At 37.6% G+C, this 22,958-nt stretch overlaps 3 protein-coding genes across 7 annotated transcripts in view; 2 read left to right on the plus strand and 1 right to left on the minus strand.

Annotated features, from left to right (window-relative positions):
• Positions 1–22,958, plus strand: part of wu:fc02b11 — a 643,013-nt gene that overhangs the window by 82,426 nt on the left and 537,629 nt on the right. The window lies entirely within an intron of this gene.
• Positions 1–22,958, plus strand: part of angpt2a (angiopoietin 2a) — a 53,390-nt gene that overhangs the window by 2,939 nt on the left and 27,493 nt on the right. The gene's annotated exons all lie outside the window — the stretch shown is intronic.
• On the minus strand, positions 1,416–22,199 carry agpat5 (1-acylglycerol-3-phosphate O-acyltransferase 5 (lysophosphatidic acid acyltransferase, epsilon)). Of its 2 annotated transcripts, XR_015505434.1 has the most exons (9): positions 21,434–22,199; positions 15,967–16,036; positions 15,766–15,881; positions 15,481–15,570; positions 12,043–12,133; positions 10,786–10,947; positions 9,997–10,120; positions 2,543–3,878; positions 1,416–2,427 (listed from the first exon to the last, which is right to left on the minus strand). XR_015505434.1 is itself a non-coding variant. In NM_001076745.2 (8 exon segments), coding segments are annotated over 8 exon segments (1,098 nt in total). In that variant the 5' UTR covers positions 21,653–22,000; the 3' UTR covers positions 1,437–3,652.

Consider the following 22,958-nt stretch of genomic DNA (forward strand, 5'->3'; position numbering starts at 1 on the left):
AAAGATAATGTCTGTTTTTAACGCCTTGGAAGCAGACATTTACATGGGAACCATACAAAAAAAAAAATGTGGTGTGATGTTTGCACAATTTGCCATCAGTTTGACCTTTTGTTGAATAATTTTGAACTGCAATAATACCCTCCACATTTTTCACACAGCTCTTTTTGTTTGCATAACACTTTGAATTTTGTTTATTATACATTTATCAACATTTTTAAGTATTGAAATTCTAGATCCACAGACATTATTTTTGACACATGATTTAAAATATGTGGTTAAAATAGTTATTAACTTCTCTTTTTTTTTTTTTGTGGTGGTGGAGCCAGTAAAAATTTTGCCTGGGCGAGTAAAAATCTAAACCACTTCCCCGATTGGATCAGTAGAAAAAATCCTTAGAGTTGAACCCTGCTAAACCCCTCAGTAAAAAGAAAACATCCTAAAGTAGAGTTACAACGAGAGAGGTGGGGAGAGAAAATCAGTATAAATATTGTGAAGAGCACAGACACTTGGGATTTTTCCTGGGGAGAGACTGAGGGTGCTTTCCCACCTACACTTTTGTTTCGGAACGTATCTCGTTTGCCCAGTTAGTGCGGTTCGTTTGGCAAATGTGAACAGGGCAATCGCGCTCTGTTCTGCGCCAAAGTAATCGCTCCGAGATCGCTTGAATGAGGTGGTCTCGGCTCGATTGAAACGAACCCTGGAGCGGTTCGATTGCAGTGAGAAAGCGATCCGATCCGAGCGCGGTTATATCACAATGTTTTATGGATATGTAATAGGCTTACGGCTATATGAAGAGAGAATTATGAGTACGGCGGGAAGTTTCGCCAGTCTCCGGATGCCCGCAAACGAGTGATGATCTACCGGTAATCTTGCGTCTCCCTCCCGGTCCTCAAATAGGCATCGTCGCGCACCCCTCTCACCCCTCCCCACGCATCTCTCCTCAGACACGTCGCGTGCGCACCCTGTCAATCACCACCAAACCAACACCTCTCCTGACAGCTTTTAGAGGGACGCTGCGAAATAAACCCTGACACTCTGACCAATGTGAGGAGAGTTTACTCGCACGTGACTTGTTTGAGCTCTTTTGGTCCGATTAGAAACTTTGCAGTGTGAAAGCGAACCGCTCCAAGAGCAAAGAGCAACAATGTAACAATTGTAATCTCTGTTTCGGAACAACTGAATCGATTCACAGGTGTGAAAGCACCCTGAGATGGGTCTGCTCCAGGCTGTCACTGCTTTTTTGGAAAATATTCCAATAAAGTATATTCTTCTGATATTCATAACCTCCAGACTGAGTTTCATTCATTAAGAGAAAAGCCGAAAACCACAACACCATTCGGCAAACTACAGTTTGAACCGCTGTAGTTAAAAACAGTATAAAGTGCTGTATACCAAAAGATGACTTGACAACCACCTGAAATACCCGCAGCACTGCACATTTTCAGTTCCTTTATTAAACGCTCCTGAAATAGATACATCTTTAAAAAAGGAAATAAAAAGATAATAGAAACTAACACCAACAAATGATTTCATTCAAGAAAAAAACTTTTTTTTTCCCCCCTGCAAAAATATACCGAAAAGAAAAGATTAACAGCAAGAAATTAAACAAAGCATTTGTGTTATTAAAGAAGCAACATGTACATGAGAAGTACAGACACGAACATTTTAACACACACAAATCATCATTTGGATTTGGCAGATGCTTTTATCCAAACATACATGAGTCTCTTTACAGACAGTGAATTATCCAAACATACACAACACATGATTCTCCTCACACAGTCTGTATTTTAGGGCTTGATAAGATAACCGTGTGTGCTTATGACTTTTTTATACTGCTTTAAATGCTGTGTGTGTCTCCATACTTTTACTTTTCGCATCAATATATTGGTAGATTGTGGATATCAGTGACAATCACACATTATAAGCGATGAGTGGGTGCAATCACCTATAAGTCCACAAATACTTTAAATGTCAATCTTTAGATCTACAATCTTCCAAAGGCAGCCCAGCTGAAGCGAACGCCTACTATAGCTACAAAGCTCCAGCAGCATTTAATGAAATTATTTTTTTAAATCAACAAATAGTTAAAGTTGAATTCAATTGGCTAGTGCTAATAAAAGCAACCAATCGTGGAAGTAGGATTTGAATAAGATGAGGTCAGACATTGTATATTAAAATAAACCAATACGGTCCATAATAAAATATCACAGTCGTCTTGTGTAGTAGGGTCGCCACGATACTGGAATTTTGTTACCAATCGATACTGACATTTTAAAAACGTCCATTTCCCATGAACATTTGAGCATGTTTATAAACAGAGCTGATTTGCCATTGTGTTCACGTGCTCAACAGAAATGACTTTGGTTGGCTGTGATTCACCAAACTCACCGTTGTTTACTGCGTGTAACCACAGATACAGGGACACTGGAGCATTTTAAAGCCGTGATTTATCAGCGGAACGATTGCGTGTCAGCTTATAAACAAACCAGCTGATCGCTGTGACTTCGAAATGCTCCAGTGTCCCTGTAGCTGTGGTTACACTCAGTAAACAGCGGTGAGTTCGGTGAACCAATGACCTTCACAGCCAATCACAGTCATTTTACAGTCATTTCCACAAACACAACGGCAAATCAGTATCATTTAAGATCTTGCTCCACAGCACTTAAATATTTGTGGGAAATGGACCTTTTTATATTTCAGTATCGATTGGTATCGAATTCTAGTATCGTGAAAACCCTATTATGTAGACCAAATTATTGCTCTTAATTAAATTTATAGACAAAAAAAGTGAAAATTCTTCAAACAAAAGCTAAATCACATATTCTGGAACAATTCATTTGACTTATTTAAATCAACACCCTTCCAACCACCACATTTGGCAACCAAGTCTGAAACAACAGTGCAAATGCTTCAAAATAAAATGCTTTATTCGATGGACGTTTAAATTCGAATACGAGATAACCGATACCAAAATCCAACGCTTAACCAACTGGTTTACTTCAAAAACATTGAAAAATAGGCCCTGTAAACCATTAACAACATCCCGCCGTTATAAATCATTAATAAAATCCAGAATTACAGATAGAGAGAGGGAAAAAAATTGCATACTTGTGAGGGCACAAGTTCCAGGCCTGCTATGGGTTAATACAAAACATTGTCTCTGCATGACATTTCGTTCTTCGCTTCAAATGTCTGCTTTGAGGTTACAGTTGAGAGGAAACCTTAACACTGAATTTACGTATTAAAATGATGTGATGCAATGGAACGGACAGAAGCTAACCATCATGGACGATCACCAAAATATGGTTATTGACTTGCAGAATCCCACCCGATACCAACAGAAAACTCGCCAATCTGACAAAAACCCAACATAGCGTCTCTGTTGACATTGGTTAGTTTGCGCAGCGATGCATTGGCGTGTTGTAAACTGGAATGTTCATGTTGTTTATTTGCTTCTTTGCAGTGCATACAGTAGAACCGTTTACATTCTACTAGAGTGAAAAATAAACCAGAAATAAGTGACACACTTTTCAGTAAATGATAAGATAATGGTAGACTAAAAGCTAGAACTGAAAAAAATGACATTCGATTACGAAACCTAAAAGCGTTGATATGAGCTGGATATTTTTTCTCCTCCAGTATGGCTATGTTATGGACTTAGACCTACCCAAATCCATCCGATAAGAGTCCCATAGAGCCAGGTATTGAGATAGAGTTTTCTACCTGACTCGGTTAACAGCATTGGAAAAGTGAGGCCACTCAAAATCAGCAGAGAAGGCAATGTCTTCGAAAGACTAAGAGGTGATTTACGACCTTCTCCAGGAAACCTGCTCTTTTTGGCAGGGTCTTCAGACTCATAGAAAGTAGTCAGAAGCCTAGAAAAAGAAGAGAGAGATTTTAATAATAACATTTTTTTTTTGTCTTTAATTATCTTTTTAATACTCATATTTAGGAATGGGATGATAATCAGTTTCAAGGTTTACTGTGGTTTGGAAAAGTAACAATTTTGTTGCAGTACCATATACCTGTGGTATATGTACAGTTTAAGGCAGAATTATTAGCCCCTTTGCATTTTTTTTCTTTTTTAAATATTTCCCAAATGATGTTTAACAGAGCCAGGAAATTTTCACAGTATGTCTGATAATATTTTTTCTTCTGGAGAAAGTCTTATTTGTTTTTATTTTGGTTAGAATAAAAGCAGTTTTTAATTTATTATGAACCATTTTAGGGTCAAAAATATTAGCGCCTTTAAGCTTTTTTTTTTTTTTCAACTGTCTACTGAACAAACCATCATTATACAATAACTTGCCTAATTACCCTAACCTGCCTAGTTAACCTAATTAACCTAGTTAAGCCTTTAAATGTCACTTTAAGCTGTATAGAAGTGTCTTGAAAAATATCTAGTCTAATATTATTTACTGTCATCAAGGCAAAGATAAAAGAAATCAGTCATTAAAACTATGATGTTTAGAAATGTGTTGACAAAATCTTCTCACTTTAACTGTATATGTGTTGTCAGAGTATTTTTTAGAGCAACAGTGTCTCCTGCACGCACAAAACAACTTGACACCTACACATTAAGGCTGATTTATACTTCTGTGTCGAGTTATAGGTGTTACGCATGGCGTCTGCCTTGAGCGTAGCTGTGCATTTAAACTTCTGCATGCTGTTTGTGTTGCTCTGCAACAACACTTCCGAAACACTAGCTGGCAGTGGGTAATATTATGTTCCTTTTTGCCGAGTTTCTTTGCAGGTGTTTTTTTTTTTCTGAATGCTACCTTAATTTATAAGTAGCTTAAACTGGCTCATTCAGAGGCGGACCAGCAGACGTGCAACAACTTTAATCATAAGGTAAACACAAATCATCTGGAGCTGCATAATGTTTTCATGCGTGTTATATATTCCTCAGAGATTTTGCTCTATTTTGACATGTTAGCATCACACAGTTGCTGCAGATTTGTCGGCTGCACATCCATAATGTGAATCTCACGTTCCGCAAATTCCCAAAGGTGCTTTATTTGATCTGGTGACTGTGGAGGCCATTTGAGTACAGTGAACTCGTGTCATGTTCAAGAAACAAGTCTGAGTTGATTCATGTTTTATGACATGGTGTGTTATCCTGCTGGAAGTAGCCATCAGAAGATGGGTACACTGTGGTCATAAAGGGATGGACATGGTCAGCAACAATACTTGGGTAGGCTGTGGCGTTGACAACAAGGCTCAATTGGTACTAATGAGCCCAAAGTGTGCCAAGAAAATATCCCCTACGCCATTACACCACCACAACCAGCCTGAACAGTTGATACAAGACCATGCCATGTTTAAAGACACTTAAATCACCTTCCTCATTCTGATGCACAGTTTAAACTGCAGCAGGTCATCTTGACCATGTCTACATGCCTAAATGCATTGAGCTGCTGTCATGAGATTGGCTGATTAGGAATTCGAGTTAACGAGGAGTTGGACAGGTGTACCTAATAAAGTGGCTGGTGAGTGCATATTTGATGTTTTTATGATATGCTAATAACTATCCATAACCGTTTTAGCGATTGCTGAATTTATTAAATAGCCTATTGTTGTCACAAAAATCTTTTATAGAGTTTTTGGTATTGAGAAATGGCCTGTGTGTATGTTTGTAAGGGGGATTAAATTCAGTAATTGCATTATCCCTCCTTTAGATGGCAACAAGAGACTGTTTTGTAATTGGAAAGGAGATGCTTGCTCAGTTAATTAACTGTGATTTCGAAAGTACAAAGTTCCTTATTCAAAGTCATTTTGATCCGCTCCATGGTTGGTTTTATTTATTATTTACAGACTTATGCCGTTGAACAGTTGCATAAACACACACTTACTCGCTCACGTGTGTGTGATTGTACACTGCAGAAAATGCTTCTCTTACATAGATTGTCGTTTTTCTTGCCCAAATATCTAAAAAAAAAAAATCTTAAAATCAAGAAGCATTTTCTAGACATGCTAATTTTTTCTTTTTTTTAAAATAAAACAAGCAAAATGATCTGCCAATGGGGAAAGCAAAATTAACTTATGCCAAAAGGAAAAACTGGATTATTTTGCTTACTCCACTGGCAGATTATTTGAAGGAAAAGCTTGCTTTATTTTAACATATTATTTCTGAAAACAAGACAATATGTTTTGACTGTCTAGAAAATGCTTCATGATTTAGGAATTCTCAGATATTTGGACTAGAAACAAGACAAAAAAAATCTAAGTAAGCATTTTTAAAGTGTTTGACTACAATCTGTATGACCAGCTAGCAGCTTTCAGGTTTCAGGAGTCCGAAATGTGGATGACAGGTTAACATGAAGCATATAAATATTAAAAAGTTGTGTGTTTATTAGATTAAATCATAATGACTGATAATAAAATAAAAATTTCAGACAGAGTTAAAGCTAGAACTACAAGCAACCTGCAGGCAGCGAGCAGACAGGAAACAGGAAGCCACATTCCACACCACTAAAAGTACATCAAATGGTGAATACAAAAGTGAAAGCAAACCATTCAAAAGTGTTGCCTGCTTTATAGTGTATAGCAGAATAGTTCTATTATTGCATGTTGTCCTTTGAATAAGGTTTTACTACAGTGCTTTTCTTAGACTATCAGCAAGTAGAAAATACAAATGCATTTGCTGCTAAAATGGTGGAGGTACCTGCAGTAGCCTTCTGCTTGAGTACTGTATGCTTGATGTAACTCTTAGCAGTTTTAACTGCAGTTTCTTAAAGGGCCATGACACCCCCCACTTTCGGTTAAAGTCTACTTCAAAATTTTTTCAAAAGATGCATGATTAATGGGCGTGGAGCTCCGCGAGCATTGGGCAGGAGTGGGCGTGGCCAGCAGGGTAGAACGTGAGCGAACAAAGCTAGCTCACAAAATGAGACAAACCGTGAGGAGGCGCATGAGTTTATAGTTTACAAAGTGAAATGCAAAGAAATGAACAGTGATTTAATGCCCTGCTACATTTGTTATTCGTAATTTCATATACACATAACCACAATTTATATCATTATAAAGATAAATGTGTTCATGTAAACACTATAAATGAGGACTCTCCCTCAATCCCCGTATCCAGCAGACTCAGTGCAGCAGGTCTCCTGACCTGTCTATTTTAACCATTAGCCGTGCTGGTAATCTGGAGGATTTAGGCAAACACAGCAGCACAGTGATGTGTCTGAATGTGAACGAACTCATGATAAAAGTCAACGTCCGCCATTCTCTAATTCTTGTGCTGCTCTGCCGACAAAAATGCTAGCAGCACACACACAGCTTTGCTGTATGATCGGATCGCGGGGGAAAACATGCAACAAACCCCGTGGATCATGGAAAAAAACGCATACGAGCCTTCATGAACGGCCAAATACTGTGTGCCGTAGGTCCGTGACGTGTCTCACAGCTCGGGCTTGACTCTGGCAGGTCTCATGAAAAATTAAGCAGCCAGCTCTTCTCATAGGATAAGAAAACTCCGCTATGAATAATAATGAGAAACCGACGCGTCATCATTGCACTTGCAGTTCTGCGCTACGTCGCCGATTTTGATCCCGCCCCAAAAATCATTTTAAACCCAGAAGCTGAAATTAGCTGACAAAAGCTCAAAATTATCCAGTTTTCCCCACAATTAAAGCTGACAGGTGCTAACTGTGTCTTAACTGATGCTCAACACACACAAATCTGTTAATATAAAAAAAAAGTTCTCCGGGGTGTCCTGAACCTTTAATACCCTCACCATAGTTTTCAAGTTCAAGTTGAACTTAATTGTTATTTTGCAACATGTGTGAAACACAATGTCCTAAATCATCATAAATATGCTACAGTGGAGAAAATAAGCACTGAATACGTCATGTTTTTTCCTGGGAATAATGTTTCTGAAGGAGCTGTTGACATGACATTGAACCAGATTTTGATAAAAACCCAAACAATACAAACATTAGTGTCAAAATCTTGATGGTTCTGTGGGTCTCGTCTAGCAAATCTGAGCTTTATTTTGTATTTTCTATTGGATTTAAGTCAGGGGATTGGCTGGGCCATTCTACAGCTTGATTTTCTTTCTCTGAAAGCATCTGAGAGACTGTGTTTTGGATCATTGTCTTGCTGAAATGTCCACCCTGGTTTCATCTTCATCATCCTGATAATGTGGATGTTGGACTGAAGCAGCTGATGGTAAATTACCATAACGAAGGTCAGAGGGTTGCTGAAGAACTACTGAGAGATTTCAGCTGCTGTCTGGGCTTTTACTGCCTTACTACACCTCCCTTTCTTCATGCGTTCAATACTTTTTCTCCGGGTCATTTCATTTGATTACACATAACTTACTTTGTAAACTAATTAGATTTGTTTTCTTTGCATGTATGGATTCTTTGGTTGTTATCCACATCCAATGGTGACATGTTCAATACTCCTTTCAGTGCTGTATTTTAAACCTATACAACCTGTCCTGTCAATATTTTATTATTCTGTGATATACATTACGATATGAATACAATTCCACCAGATGACTTGAATGTCTTTCTTTGGAAAGAACGAGTCATTTTAGACTGAATGGGATTATTTTATAGAGAAGTGCATCTGGATAAAATATAATAAACCATCTACAAACAGATATATACAATTCTTTAAAAAAGGTACAATTGAAATTATGGTCATTTTTAAAGTATTCAGGCATAGGAAATTGTACCGGTTGTAACTTTAATAATGATTAATTTACCAAAATATTTTTATTAATGTCGGACAGCAATTGTATAATACAAAAAATTCTACAAAATTAATCGTTAATAAAGTTAAGGTTATCGCACACTGAATACAAAGTTTTTGTACGTGAATTACCACAAGCAATGTATCAAAATTCCACTGATTTCATTACATAAACTTAGCATTTGGGTATAATCCAGTGCAGCTCTTTGATAATGAGCTGAATTCTCCTTCCTCCATGCACTAATGGATGAACCCAATATGTAGCTTATTCCTCTTTCTTTTTCTACTTTGGAGAAGAGAGGAGAACAAAGTATAACTGCTTAAATTGACTCAGAAATGTTTGTGCTTTATCTTAATGGATTAATTAATACGCGTCGGACTCGGTGTGCAAGGTTTGTTTACATGTTGAATTTTTCACAGATGACAATGGGAAAAAAAAAAAAACATGAAACTTCAGACTTCAATCAGTTGAAGTACTTTATCTGGGAGATACTCCTATTAATCTTAAAAAGGAAAATAAATGTCTATTTAAGATATTTTTGGCAACAAGTAAAAAAGCTATAATCCGGAAATGGTATAAAGAAGAGCCACCAACTAAAGACGAATGCTTCAAAATTAAAGCAGAAGTTAGGGAAATGGAAAAAATGACAGATGCACTTCGATTACAATTAGAAACCTTTGAAAAGTAATGGAGTAAATGGCTGGCTTTCTCCTCAACGACAATATAAACATTTATAATTGAATATTTACATAATTCTAGAGGTTATGTATCATTGTGAAAATATGTTTGGCAAACTTTTATTATAATTTATCTTATACTTAATTTATTTTGATGAGGTTAATTTAATATTTTTATGCGTATATGTACATGGCTATACATGTGTGGAATGGATGTATGTGCCTATACAAGTATGTATACATATGTATATTTATGTATATATGTATTATTTTTATTTACTTTTTTTGTTCCCACTGGTTATATGTTCCCAAAAAATCTATAAAAACTAAGTTAAAAAAATTAAAAAAAAAGAAAATTCAGACTTCAGCGTGCAAAAACCTTTACAAACGGTACAATTGCTTACACCTGAATGCTTTAAAAATCATTATACAGTCAAAGGCCTCAAAAACACAAAAATATTAAATTATAACAGACTCAACTTTACAAATCCTGCGATGTGACTATAGCGATAGCAATGCTGAAACAATATATTAAATATAAACATTTACAAAAACATGGGTTTTAGTTATATTGTGGGTGATAGAAAGAGGTTAAAATCACTTTCAAATACTCACTTGTCCTTGATTTCAAATCTTTGATGTAGCCACCCACGGAAAACGTCAGGCTCAGCAGGAATGTCCTTTATGTCTACACGGCTGATGTGGATGTGCACCCTGGGGCATTCCTTACACAGAAACTCTATTGCAAAGAGAAGGTGAATCAAAGAAAAGTAATAGTAGCACAACATTTTCAGCGTTCTGCAGTCAAGTAGCACAGAAGCGCTTAGCCCTTTGTTGATTTACATCCTGGATTGAGTGCAAAAAATGATCATGAGATACAGAATTATGAAAAGTGTGGTGCCTTATAAAATTCAGACTGTGGTTAGCAACTGTATCTTACATAGGAAACACTCAAAAGAAATGATCTCTAAATGCACAACATTACTGTTTACATGTTAAACCTCAATAGTGATGTACAGTGATGAGTGAAAATATTTTCCTGATACTCTGGGTCTGTGACGCATTCATTTCTGCAGAAGTGTTTGTTGTTTTATTCCTTAAAGAATGCAGGCACAACATCCTACGAAATATAGCTCCACAAATACCACTGCTGTTTATTCCTGTGAAAAACAGGATGTTTCTGCATGAAAGCTTCTTTTCCTTTAATGTTTTTGAGGAACTACCGGAAAACAACACGTTCCAACACACGCTGTTTACAGGAACTGACAGGAAATTCACATATCCGCGTTTCACCAGCCCTCAATCAATGAGATACCACTATGTCTGCTGCGTATTCTCTGCTTCCTCTGTTTCAGTTGAGGAAAACGCCAGTGCTGTTTGCAAGCGGAACGTATAACCACACACCTGGCATTGTAGGAGCGGGACGTCTCTGGCCGTCGGCTGTAAGAGTGCCCTCATATGCAACGGTTATGTCATAGACAGCGTCCAGGTGTTCCCGCATAGTCTCAATGGCGACATGCGACGCTTTCATTCTTGGTGTTAAAATGTGATTCAGCACAGCAAGTCCTGTAATAGATGAGAAGAAGTGACTAGAAATTTAGTTGGTCAAACTGTGATCTGCTTCGGTGGCTAGTCTGCAGCTTTGCACAAGAAGTTTGGCCGGAGGAGAAGTGGTCGTGCCCAGCTGAGCCTGGTTTCTCTCTAGGTTTACTTGCTTCACTTTCATCAATAGATGAATTACCATGTTTGTAATCATTCAGGATGAGCGTGCAGAAAGGTTGCAGAAAAAACTGGGAGCGCTAGCATTTACAGAGAGGGAATGACATCCCATGCAAGTTTGTTGTTGTGTTAGAAATAAGTTATATTGATTAAATAATTTATATATTATTTACATAATGCTTTCATTATTTCCTAGTTTGGTTTCAAGTAGGTGCTTTCACACCTACACTTTTGTTTCGGAACGCATCTCATTTGCCCAGTTAGCGCGGTTCGATTGGCATATGTGAACAGGGCAATCGCGCTCTGTTCCGCGCCAAAGTAATCGCTCCGAGATCGCTTGAATGAGGTAGTCTCGGCTCGATTGAAACGAACCCTGGAGCGGTTCGATTGCAGTGAGAAAGCGATCCGATCCGAGCGCGGTTATATCACAGTATTTTATGGATATGTAATAGGCTTACGGCTATATGAAGAGAGAATTATGAGTAGGGCGGGAAGTTTCGCGAGTCTCCGGATGCCCGCAAACGAGCAATGATCTCCCGGTAATCTTGAGTCTCCCTCCCGGTCCTCAAATAGGCATCGTCGCACACCCTTCTCACCCCTCCCCACCACATCTCTCCTCAGACACGTCACGCGCGCACCCTGTCAATCATCACCAAACCACCACCTCTCCTGACAGCTGAGCGGGACGCTGCAAAATAAACCCTGACACTCTGACCAATGTGAGGAGAGTTTACTCGCACGTGACTTGTTTTAGCTCTTTTGGTCCGATTAGAAACTTTGCAATGTGAAAGCGAACCGCTCCAAGAGCAAACAGCAACAATGTAACAATTGTAATCTCTGTTTCGGAACAACTGAATCGATTCACAGGTGTGAAAGCACCCTTAAAGTAATGGAAGAACACATGCTGTACCTGAAGGGCAGCTCTATAGAGGAAAACATTACCTTGTTTAGCAGCAAAAGCCTGGCTGTCGCTGATAACCTTCTTTAGCTCAGGGTTGTAGCGGGTTCCCTCTGGGAAGATGACAAGATACATCTGTGCAGGAAAACAACCAATTAAAAAATAAACTGTTATGAAATGCAGCACTTGAGACTAAACCACAGTAATGAGAGGTCAATTCCAGTTATGCATTTCTCATTTGTGTCCAACTTAAAATGAAATAATACAATACACATACATCTGGAATATTAGAATACGAGGAGTGACATAAAACAATGATCTCCCTGCTCATGATGAAGGGAAGAAGCTTGGCTCCAAACCATAGTATGAGAGTCACCTTTATGACTATATAAAGTGCTATATCTCTGATTGTCACAGGAAAAAGTAGGGATGCATGATATATCGGCGCCCATATCGTTATCGGCCACATAAATGCTATTTTAAATGGCTCGTTTCTACTGACTGGTACAGTACAGTACAGTTCGGGTAACTTTTATCAGGCTTGCGTTTCCACTAGCAAGGGTACCCTTTTGGTGGGCGTGGTGAATGACAAAATTTCAGTCGACGTCATTTAAAACCTCTCATCTGAGTCTGTAATCTTCAGCAGCACATGAAGCCTCTGTTAGAGAGTCATTCCATCATTCCCAGTTCATATTAGTCCAAAAAGTGATAATAAAAATTAAAACAAAGCAGTTTGTTCACGTTTCCTGAAGAAATAGCGTGCTCCTTGGCTTCGCCTTTTTTTCCGCGCTCCACTTTGTCCTTTTCTTTCTAAATGTGTCATTCTCGCGTTTGTCAGCTTCTCACAGGATCAGGTTTCCAAAGCTTGTCAATAATCAAGCGCACGTTGTTATTATTATCAGCTCAAGAAGTTTGTAATTTCAGATATAGACGCGCGGCGAGCGCAAGGAAGAAAGCGAAACCACTCGGGCTTCAGACTGGCTCGTTAAAAACTACGAGGCACATTTTAAATCTGCTCTTCTCCATGGCTTTGTGGCTGTTTATCAAGATGACGACAGGGTTTGTCGTCTAGCTCTGCCTTTTGGTACCCTTTCTCGTGTTTAGGACCCTTTCGAAAGGGTGCCGAAAAAGTGGTACAGTATGGTTTGGTTCAGTACGCCTTTGGACAGTGGTAACGGCCATAAAAGCGTACCAAACCGAACCGTACCACTCAGTGGAAACGGGCCATTAGGTTATCGTTATCGGTCCGATGTCAAAATTAGGCCGATATCTTTTAAGCCAATAGATTATGTAATTGTACAGAACTGCCTGCCTCGCACTTGCATGGGCAGAACTTGTTCAGCCTTGTCCAGTGCGCTATAATGGAGCTCTCACATTGTTTACTCCTTTAAAGTCCGTCCTTTCTTTAGGTGGAATTGCTGGGCGTTAATAACTCAGTAAGTAACCATGTTTCTTATCATTGTAGATGTGTTTGATAAAGTTTCATTGTGTATTTTATTTTAAATCGCCTCAGGAAAAATATTACATGTGTAAACATGATAGCAAAGATGCACATGTGCTAAGAAACTCGTTGGGTTGTTTGTAATATGATTAATATGTTGCTTGCCATGTGTTGTTGATGTAAGACTGTATTCAGTTTGATCTGCATATTTATAATGATTATAATGAGCGCTTGTGATGGCTAGGAGCCCACGCGCACACACATAGTGAGCCGACAGAGCCTTCACAGCAGCACCGGGGAGAGGTGCACCTGACATTGAATCCAGCATAGGGGTTCTCAACCGTTCGTCACATTCTGTCTTTACATTATGCACTGTGTTTGTCATAAAGTCATCTGTGCTCAATGCTCAGATGTTGTATCAAAATCGTACTTTCTACATTACTGCCAATTATTGCAAAGCAACAAAAACAGCGCACAGAAGTACAAATGCACAGCTACGCGCGTTGCATGTGCTGTGGGTCATGCCGATCACTTAACGCAAAAGTATAAATCAGGCTTAACTAGGCAGGTTAGGATAATTAGGCAAAGTATTGTATAACGATGGTTTGTTCTGCAGACTATCAAAAAAATTCTGACTTCAACTGTACATTACTGTAACATGTTTTATTCACGAACATTTGAGCTGCTTTCGGTTCTTAGTTCTTCCATTTTCATTAAAATACATTTATTAAACTTGTTAATTGATTAAGTGCTATTTTATTACTTAACCATTATTTTTATACAACAGTCAAGTTGCATGTTCATTTGCCAGACGAAGAAAAGGAAATCATTTATTTTTGGCACGCTATAATATCATGAATTTAGTTCTATATTCATTCCTTGCAATTTTTAAATTATATATATATTTTTTGCTTTGTGTAGGCTATTCCGTTCATACGAGCAGTTCAAACTTTTATGAAGTTTTTAAAATAATATCAGTTGTTCACTTTATAAAAATATCACATTTCAAAATATTTATAATTATCGCCTATAGTATATCAGCCTCCAAATCTTAAGAGTTTTTGGTTATCGATATCAGCCAAAATATCCATATCGGTGCACACATAGAAAAAAGTATATTTTACCAATAATTTTCCATACAGGGACATAGAGATAAGTTGAAGGGTCACTTTTTATGTCAGGAAAAAGGCCACACATTTGGCAAAATTGGATAATAAAAATATACAATCAAAGACACTTATTAAAGTTAGATTAGCAAAACATTCTGCATACAAAACTGTCCATTGTCAATAGCTCTGAGAGGTGTAAAGGGTCTTGTGCTTTGTTTGTTGTATAGCTTGTCAGTAAGTTGAGTCACGGCATTTGGCATTAATGTCATACGCAGAGGCTGCTGACGGCTTGGCGTGGCAGAATTGCTCCATTTATTATTAGGAGCCAAGCCAAAGGGACAAAGGGCCCTATTGTTCCTCTAAGGACTTTTCCTCTTATCTGATGTTTAATTACACAGTTCCAGTTTCCTATTTCTCATTATTATTAACCGCTTTGCCATGGCCAAACCGTTCTAGATATCAAAAATCTGCTCACAATAAAGCATCCTCAACACATTGACTCCATGCTGAGCGATTTTAGTGGTTGTTGAATTAATTATCTAGGAGAAAGTTCAATAGCATGGATTTGTTTTTAATGTCGGCATTATTAAGAAAGGAATACTTTGAGGTAGGCGTATTATTACCTGTAAGGTTAAAGCAGAAATGGTCCAGGTTAGTGGGTTGAAAAACTTTGAATTTCTAAAATGATTACAGCTTGAGACACATTATAAATCAACCAGAAGCCATTACATAAAACAGTTAATACATACTGGAGAAAGATCTATAAATTCTCTATGTGGTGATTTGGACAGAGCTTGGACATCAAACTCTGCTCTTATTAGGGTTAATAATGCAACTTAGGACAGTCTCTTCAGGTCTTCCTCATCTTGCCTTTATTAGATCAGCTCAGTTTCTGGATTTTCATTCAGAGAGTGATATAGGAGTATACTCACAGGTGTGCTCAGTCTGGTCTGAGATGATAGTTTCTTCTTCATGGCTTTCTCATCAAAGTTGGCACTTCTTTTCACATACACACCTCCATGCTGTGAAACACACCAAACATTATCACATTATTGACATGCATTCTTATTTATGAAATGCACGGCAAATAAAACTCTGTTATTTAGTTTTAAAAAAAAAACTATCAATCAGATATAAGTTAATGGATTTCTGCAATATTTGTACTAAATTTGGTGCTCCTGTTTTATGAATATGTGTGCAACAGTTCCATTACCTACCTGTGAGAAATACCATCCGTACAAAGGGAGCCACTTCAAACCATCTTTCAGGACATATCTAACGTGTCCAATTGCATTTTGTCGAATGGCTAACATATCAGCAATAATCCAGTCAGCTAAACGGAAGAACAAATCATTACAAATGGCACCTTGGTGGTTATATAATACAAGTTATTATATCTTGTCACTATATGTTCCAACCTGTAGACTGATGGTTTGACAGATAAACCACATTCTCCTTCTTCTTTGGTATTTCCCCATATATAACAATCTGTAAAACATACAATAACAATTGAGAATGAACACAACAGAGTACATTATTACAGAATACAAACACAATTCTAGCTTTAGGGTGAATGGTACAATGTGTTTTGATCAATAAGCTATATTTATTCTGGGACTTTGTGCCTTTAACCCTTTAACTGCCCCACCAAGAAAAAAAAATTTGGATTGCATTTCTTAACTCGTAATGTCACTAGTTAACACACTCAATGCATTTTTTTTCCAACACATTCCATAATTTCTAAATATCAACCTTTACCAACCTCACAGTTTTTGGTAAAAGTACTGGACTTAATACATATACTATGAAAAATCTGAAAATATGAAGTGTAACACTAATAAACAAAAATGTTTTATTTTGGATATTTTTGAACACTAAATCACTTTTATTTTTAAGTATGCCATAAAATATTTCAGATTCTCAATGAATATGTTTCCTTTTTTTACAATGAAACCAAAATCAAGTGTAGTTGTGCAACAGGATTTGGTTTGATTTTTTTTTGTAAACCAACAATGCTGTGTGTGTGTGTGTAAACCATTATTTAGAACGGTCATTCTTTAAATGACTTCAAGAGTCGTTATTTAAAACAGTAAAAACATGGTCAACCATTTGGTAGAGGGGCAGTCAAAGGGTTAATAGGTGTTAATAAGAAACAATATATTTGATTATAGAAAAAAAAACTGCTTAAACCAGCCTAGGCTGATTGGCTGGTTTTAGCTGGTCGACCAGGCTGGTTTTAGAGGGGTTTTGGCCATTTCCAGGCTGGTTTCCAGCCATTTCTAGCCTGGTCTTAGCTGGTCAGGCTGGGAGATCAGCCAAAATTAGCTATGTCCAGCTTAAACCAGGCTGGTCAAGCTGGTTTTAACTGGTCATTTTCTAAGTCCAGGCTGGAAATGGAGCAGCAAATACATCAGACAAAATAAAAACAGCACACGTCATGATAAGACGGATGCACATATGTACACTGTGGATGTTCGCTGTGGCACCCAATGTGCAAATCTGGTCACCCAGGATGCTTGTAAAGCACTATCGCTGACATCTGATGCCCTGGATTGGCTCCACAATCTTAGCCGTCTGTACAAGTTGTTTGTGAACATTGCAACAGCAGCATGAGTAACAGTTACTGACCCACAAACCATGTGTTAAACAAGATGGGCAATCAGGAATCCAGTAATCTGGTCTGTTCTACATTAATAGGAGTCTACTTCAAGAACATTGCCCGAACAACAGATGCTTCACTGGTGTGTTTACACTGGTTGGACTGAAACAAGGCTGCAGGAGAGATTTGAAAAATGTACCACATTTTAAGGACCAATTATGGCCACTGAGGTAATCCAGAAGTGCCTTAATTGCACATTCCAAAAGCAAAAGAAATAGTGCATGGTTTCCGCTACATTCATTCTTCCATGGCAGGACGCCATGCCAAAATTCATCCCACCACGACTACATTATAGCTTCTCATTGAAAACGTTTTATTTTTTTTATAGCGGGTAATAATCGCACCAAAACGTATTAAAGGGTAAGTGAATTATAACAGTGCAAACTTTTCTGTAACCATAGTAGTGCTGTGCGTCATTTGTTTACCCTTTAAGGTGACGTGCTGACTGACTGACTAACAGGTGCGTGAGGCCAGCAAACAGGACGTATAACAATTTCACTTTACTTCAGGACGCATTAATTCTACTCTGTGGGTCTATTGGAGACATTCATAAATATTCCTAGCAAATCTAATAAATGCTGGAGACATACTCGTTACATAAACACACTAAAATCGCACCCAGCAGTGTTTGTTTGAGAGCGCACATGAAGATTTGCATTGAAATAATAACGCCACAGGTAGTCGGTAGATCTGTGTAAAAAAAAAAAAAAGACCTGCCGCCACAGCTGGAAATAAATCCTGGAGGAAACACTGTAGTGTCTGGTATGCTCTCAACAGCAGATTGTGTAAAGACCATCTTGAGGGCAATGAAAACTGAGAAGATCCAGGACATATACACCCATGCAACAGAGATGAATGCCAAGCAAAAGATTCAGCCTATAACCATACACCACATCTGCTGTGCACAGAAACGCTTCACTGACTATCTACAACGCACCTACCCCAAAATAAAACTACAGAGCTGACTTCGTATTAGGTGCTGGATACTGTGGACATTTAAACTCCAATACACATACACAGACACTACAACTACTATTTGTTTTTTTTGTTTTTTACATTTTTGCCTTGATTTGACAAGGCAGTAGGATGACAGGAAGTGAAATGGAAGAGAAGAGATGGGATCGGTCCATGAGCTAGGAACTCAAACATGGGAGCAGTAGCACTATCCAGTTGGTGTCTGTAAATGACCACTTAAGCTGATTTGCCACACCTTGTTTGCCTAAGGCAGAAAAGGGCACAGCTTTTCCTGAAGAAACCCTACTGCAAGGGAATTCTGATTGAGAAACAAATGTTTTCAGCTCAATCATGCAAGTGTACATGTTTATTTTGCTTAAATTGTACTTTGTACTACATGTCTGCAGGTTTCATAATGTCAAATTTAAAACTTTAAGACCATTATGAATGAAATTTCAGACTTTCACAGGGCAAAACGCTAATAATTGTTTGCAATAACCAACAGAATTTTCTTTACTTGCCCCATTATAATTAAAGTTTAGTTATTTCTTAGCCACATATTTTAAATAATGTGTCAAAACAAGCAAACCCTAGTTATATTAATATATATATTTAGCAGCATAGCTTTTTTTTAAAGACAAGTTTTAAAAGCTAGAATAAACAATATTTATACATTAATATATGGAGAACTTCTAAACAAATGTTATTTTTAAGGATGTAAAGAAGACAATTATACATATTGTCCGTAGTGTATGTGTGTGAATGAGTGTGTGTGAATGTTTCCCAGAGATGGGTTGCGGCTGGAAGGGCATGTGCTGTGTAAAACGTCCTGGATATGTTGCCGGTTCATTCTGCTGTGGCGACCCTGGATTAATAAAGGGACTAAGCCGAAAAAAAAATTGTGAATGAAATATACACTAAATGATTGCACCAAATTCTGGAAGTAAAAAATCTGGAAGTATATATATAAAATGAGTTTGTTAAAGTATCAGGACATTTTAGCAATATTCTGATGCCTACCGTGCAGACTAAATCTTGATTTTTGGAATTTCCTGCAAGGCAATCACCTCAGGGAATGACTGTTTCATACATACACGCCCACACACTCAAGCAGACTTATACACAAACATGCATCACTAGTTTTTAAAAAGAAAAAAAAAACAGCAAAAAAACAAAACAAAAAAACAAAAACAAAAATAAAACAAGTACAGCGACATTTTGAGGACTTTTTGTATTTAAATTTACTGAGCTACATGCTTTGATACAACCTCCAGTCTTTTTTTTTTGTTTGTTTGTTTGAAAACATGATTTTAACAATCAACAACAATTTTGAGGCAATCATGTTTTTAAACACTTCAAAACACATTATGCTAGAAGAAAACTGATCACATTTTTACATTTTTGTGACCAACAGTTTGTCAACAAATACTAAATAGAAAAGTTAAATGGACCCTTTGCACAAGACTGTTATGACGCATTTAACGCTCATCATAATCTTAAATCCCTTTTAATATTATGATTTTTTAAAAACGTGTGAAGATTTATTTATCATTTATAAATGCATTATATCATCTTTGCGTCAAATTACAAAAAACGAATTGCTGCTTATTGTGAGGTGTTTCTAATGCAGCGTCTATGAGGCTGAAAGTAAATCTGACATTGTTCTCTTTTCTGGCTGCCGTTATTAGTCTCACACCATTTTTTCCTTTTTCTAAAAGTCTTGATAACACTATCGTAGAGTTTTTATTTTATTATTTCAGCAAATAGGATTGTATAAATAATATTTGTTCTACTCTCCCATTCACTGCACTCTTAAGTTTACCCAACTATGATGTGAAAAAGGTCTATAATATTAAAATACTAATCTGCCAGAGGTGGCATATTGCTGATCGAGTTGACATCTGACAGCAATGAATTTGTAGTCATTTTAACTATCAAATACATTAAATCTATATTTAAATATAATAATTGTTTCAAAAGCGTTTTTTTTTTCAATATTTACACCAAGATTGCTTAACGAAGAAGTTGAGATTGCCAAAAAAAGGTCAAAAAAGGGAGGGAACCACTGTGATAGACTGACACTGTTGTGCAATGCAGAGGTCAAATGGAACAAGGAAGGTTAGAATAAAGGTCATTGCACACTAAATCTGAAATTTTCGCACATTGAAAAATAGTCCTCACGAATGCACCTTTCCCATGCTGCTGTTTGGTGAGTGTGTAAATGACTATAGGTCTGCAGTACTGCCAGTCCCTGCAGGATTTTTTTCATGGATGGAAATGTGTTATGTGGCTAAAGTATCACCAGCAAAGTATCAAACAGTCTTTCCTGGAATTTCTCTGTCGCAACCGGGATATAAAAATGATTAACTCTGAAAAATCCAAAGCAATGCAAACACTACCAGATCACTGTTGTGTTTGTGATAAAGAAAAACGCTAAACATGAGCGGGCATTTCTTCTTTCTTTCCCTCTTTCTTTATACTGAACTAGTCTGCAGTAACGAAAACAAGACTCATTAGAAACAAATAAATGGCCAACCAAAAAGTAACCAACACAAAATACATAGATGTGAGTCCCATTTCACACTCGATAGACTATAATTACTATAGAATAAATACAGCACTGCAATATGCAAATGAGAGAGATCGACCCAGAATGTCACTCACCAATTTTATAATGCTTTGAGCTGAAGTTTGATAATACACTGATCTTTTCTTCTCTAAGGCTTTATTATGCAGTCTTTGTCACCGTCTTTTTGCTCTGCTCAGTATGACAGGCTGAAGGATGCCGACACGCATCTCAGAAATTCTGAATATTTAAAATAGGCACTGTCCTTATAAAATAACTGCATATTTGCGATCTAATCAACTACATTCTCACCTAAAAGCCTCAAAAATACATCATGTTGTCCAACAGCTGCAATATTCAAACTGTATTTAGTTTATTCATCTGCTGTCACTCTGTGGGCGGAGTAATACACAAGAGCGAAGAGGCTGTACAAGTTCTGATATTGCAGCATGTCACACGGCTCTCAGCCAATCAGATTCAAAAAGCAGACAGAACAGCTGCATTGAGTCAGTTAAATAGTGCTAATGCTGTTTTAAAGTCATGCTGTTTCAAACCGAATATTCAAAGTAGCGTAGTAAACAATATAGAGAGCGTGTCACAAGTTTTAATACTGTTAAAAATGAACAAATATACGAATATAAAACAACTTAACTCAAATTTTAACAAAAAAAAAGTATATAGGCAAGAGAAATACCGTCAAGCTTACCTCCACTCCCGTGTAATTCTCAAAGAAGAACAGGACCATGCTCTGGTAGACTGAATAGGCACGGTCATCCACAGTGTGATAGAGTCTGGCCGGTAGAATAGCAGACAGCAGCCGCCAAACGCTCCAGGACAGCAGGTAAGCCGGAGCCGTGCCCAGCATCACCGCCGTCGGAAGCCAGTATCGCAAAGAGTACGTGTGTACGACCAGAGAGAGCAGCATTCTGACAGGAAAAAAGCGAAATGACCCTAGCGAATGTTATCCCCAAACAGCTGCTAATCTTTCTCGGTGTCCTCAGCGACCGCCCGAAATGCATCGATATTTTCGCCAAAACTCTTAGCCGATCACAAATTAATTGAATAGACGTGCAAATGACTTCGGTAAAGGAGAGAAGTGTTTGCACGCAACATCACATCTCCCGGAAATGTCCTCCAGGTTTAAGCATGGCATCGCTGTTATTGCAACTTTCTTAAGTAAGGCTCTGGTCTTACATAAGGCACGGTTCGGTTAATAAAGAGGTTATAATACTCTGACCACTTCTCGAAAAAAAATAATTATTTTAAAGCAGATGCCATTCATTACTTGATAAACCATCCAGAGGACAATTCGGTGACAAAAGTTCTAAGCTATTTTTAACAAAGACCCCACTAATACACTACGATACATGCGTATCGCGGAAGCATATTCAAACGCAATATCACCAAAAACAACACTTTGCTCGCTCCCAAAGTCACACACGTTCTCAAGTCTCCATCTTCTTCTTCGTTTCCTTGTTCTTCTTCGTTCATGTTTTGTGACAGTTAGCAACTCAACTTGGAGAGTGCATTACCGCCACCTACGAGACTGGAGTAAGTGCAAAGAGCTTAGAACAGGGGTGTCGAACTCATTTTATCTCAGGGGCCACATGGAGGAAAATATTTTCCCAAGTGGGCCAGATAATATCATGGTATATTTAACTTAAAAACAACAGATTCAGATTGTTTTCTTTGTTTTAATACGATCAGCATAAAACATTAAGCTTGAGCATGAGGACTACACGATCACGCCAATTTGTAACTTTTTGATTTGGCTAATTCATATAAATTTGTACGATCTCATTCGTAAAATTTATAACGATTTGCTTATCCACCAATTACTGGGTTTAAGGGGTGTGGTTGATTGATTTTTTACGTGATACATTTCATACTGTACATATACATGATACATTCCATACATATACACATGATAAACTCAATACATAAATATACACACTTTCTACTGTACATACATACTGTACACAGGATACACTCCGTACATACATATACACGATACACTTAATACATATATACAGACATATTACACTCATACATACGTATACACACTCTATACATACACACACACATGATACACTCAATATATACACACACTTTTTACTGTACATATACACAGGATACACTTCGTACATACATATACAAGATACACTTAATACATGTACGTATTACACTCATACATACACACAATACACTCCATACACATGCACACAGATACA

The sequence above is a fragment of the Danio rerio genome, chromosome 13, assembly GCF_052040795.2.
Source record: "Danio rerio strain M-AB ecotype USA chromosome 13, GRCz13ab, whole genome shotgun sequence".
NCBI lineage: Eukaryota > Metazoa > Chordata > Actinopteri > Cypriniformes > Danionidae > Danio > Danio rerio.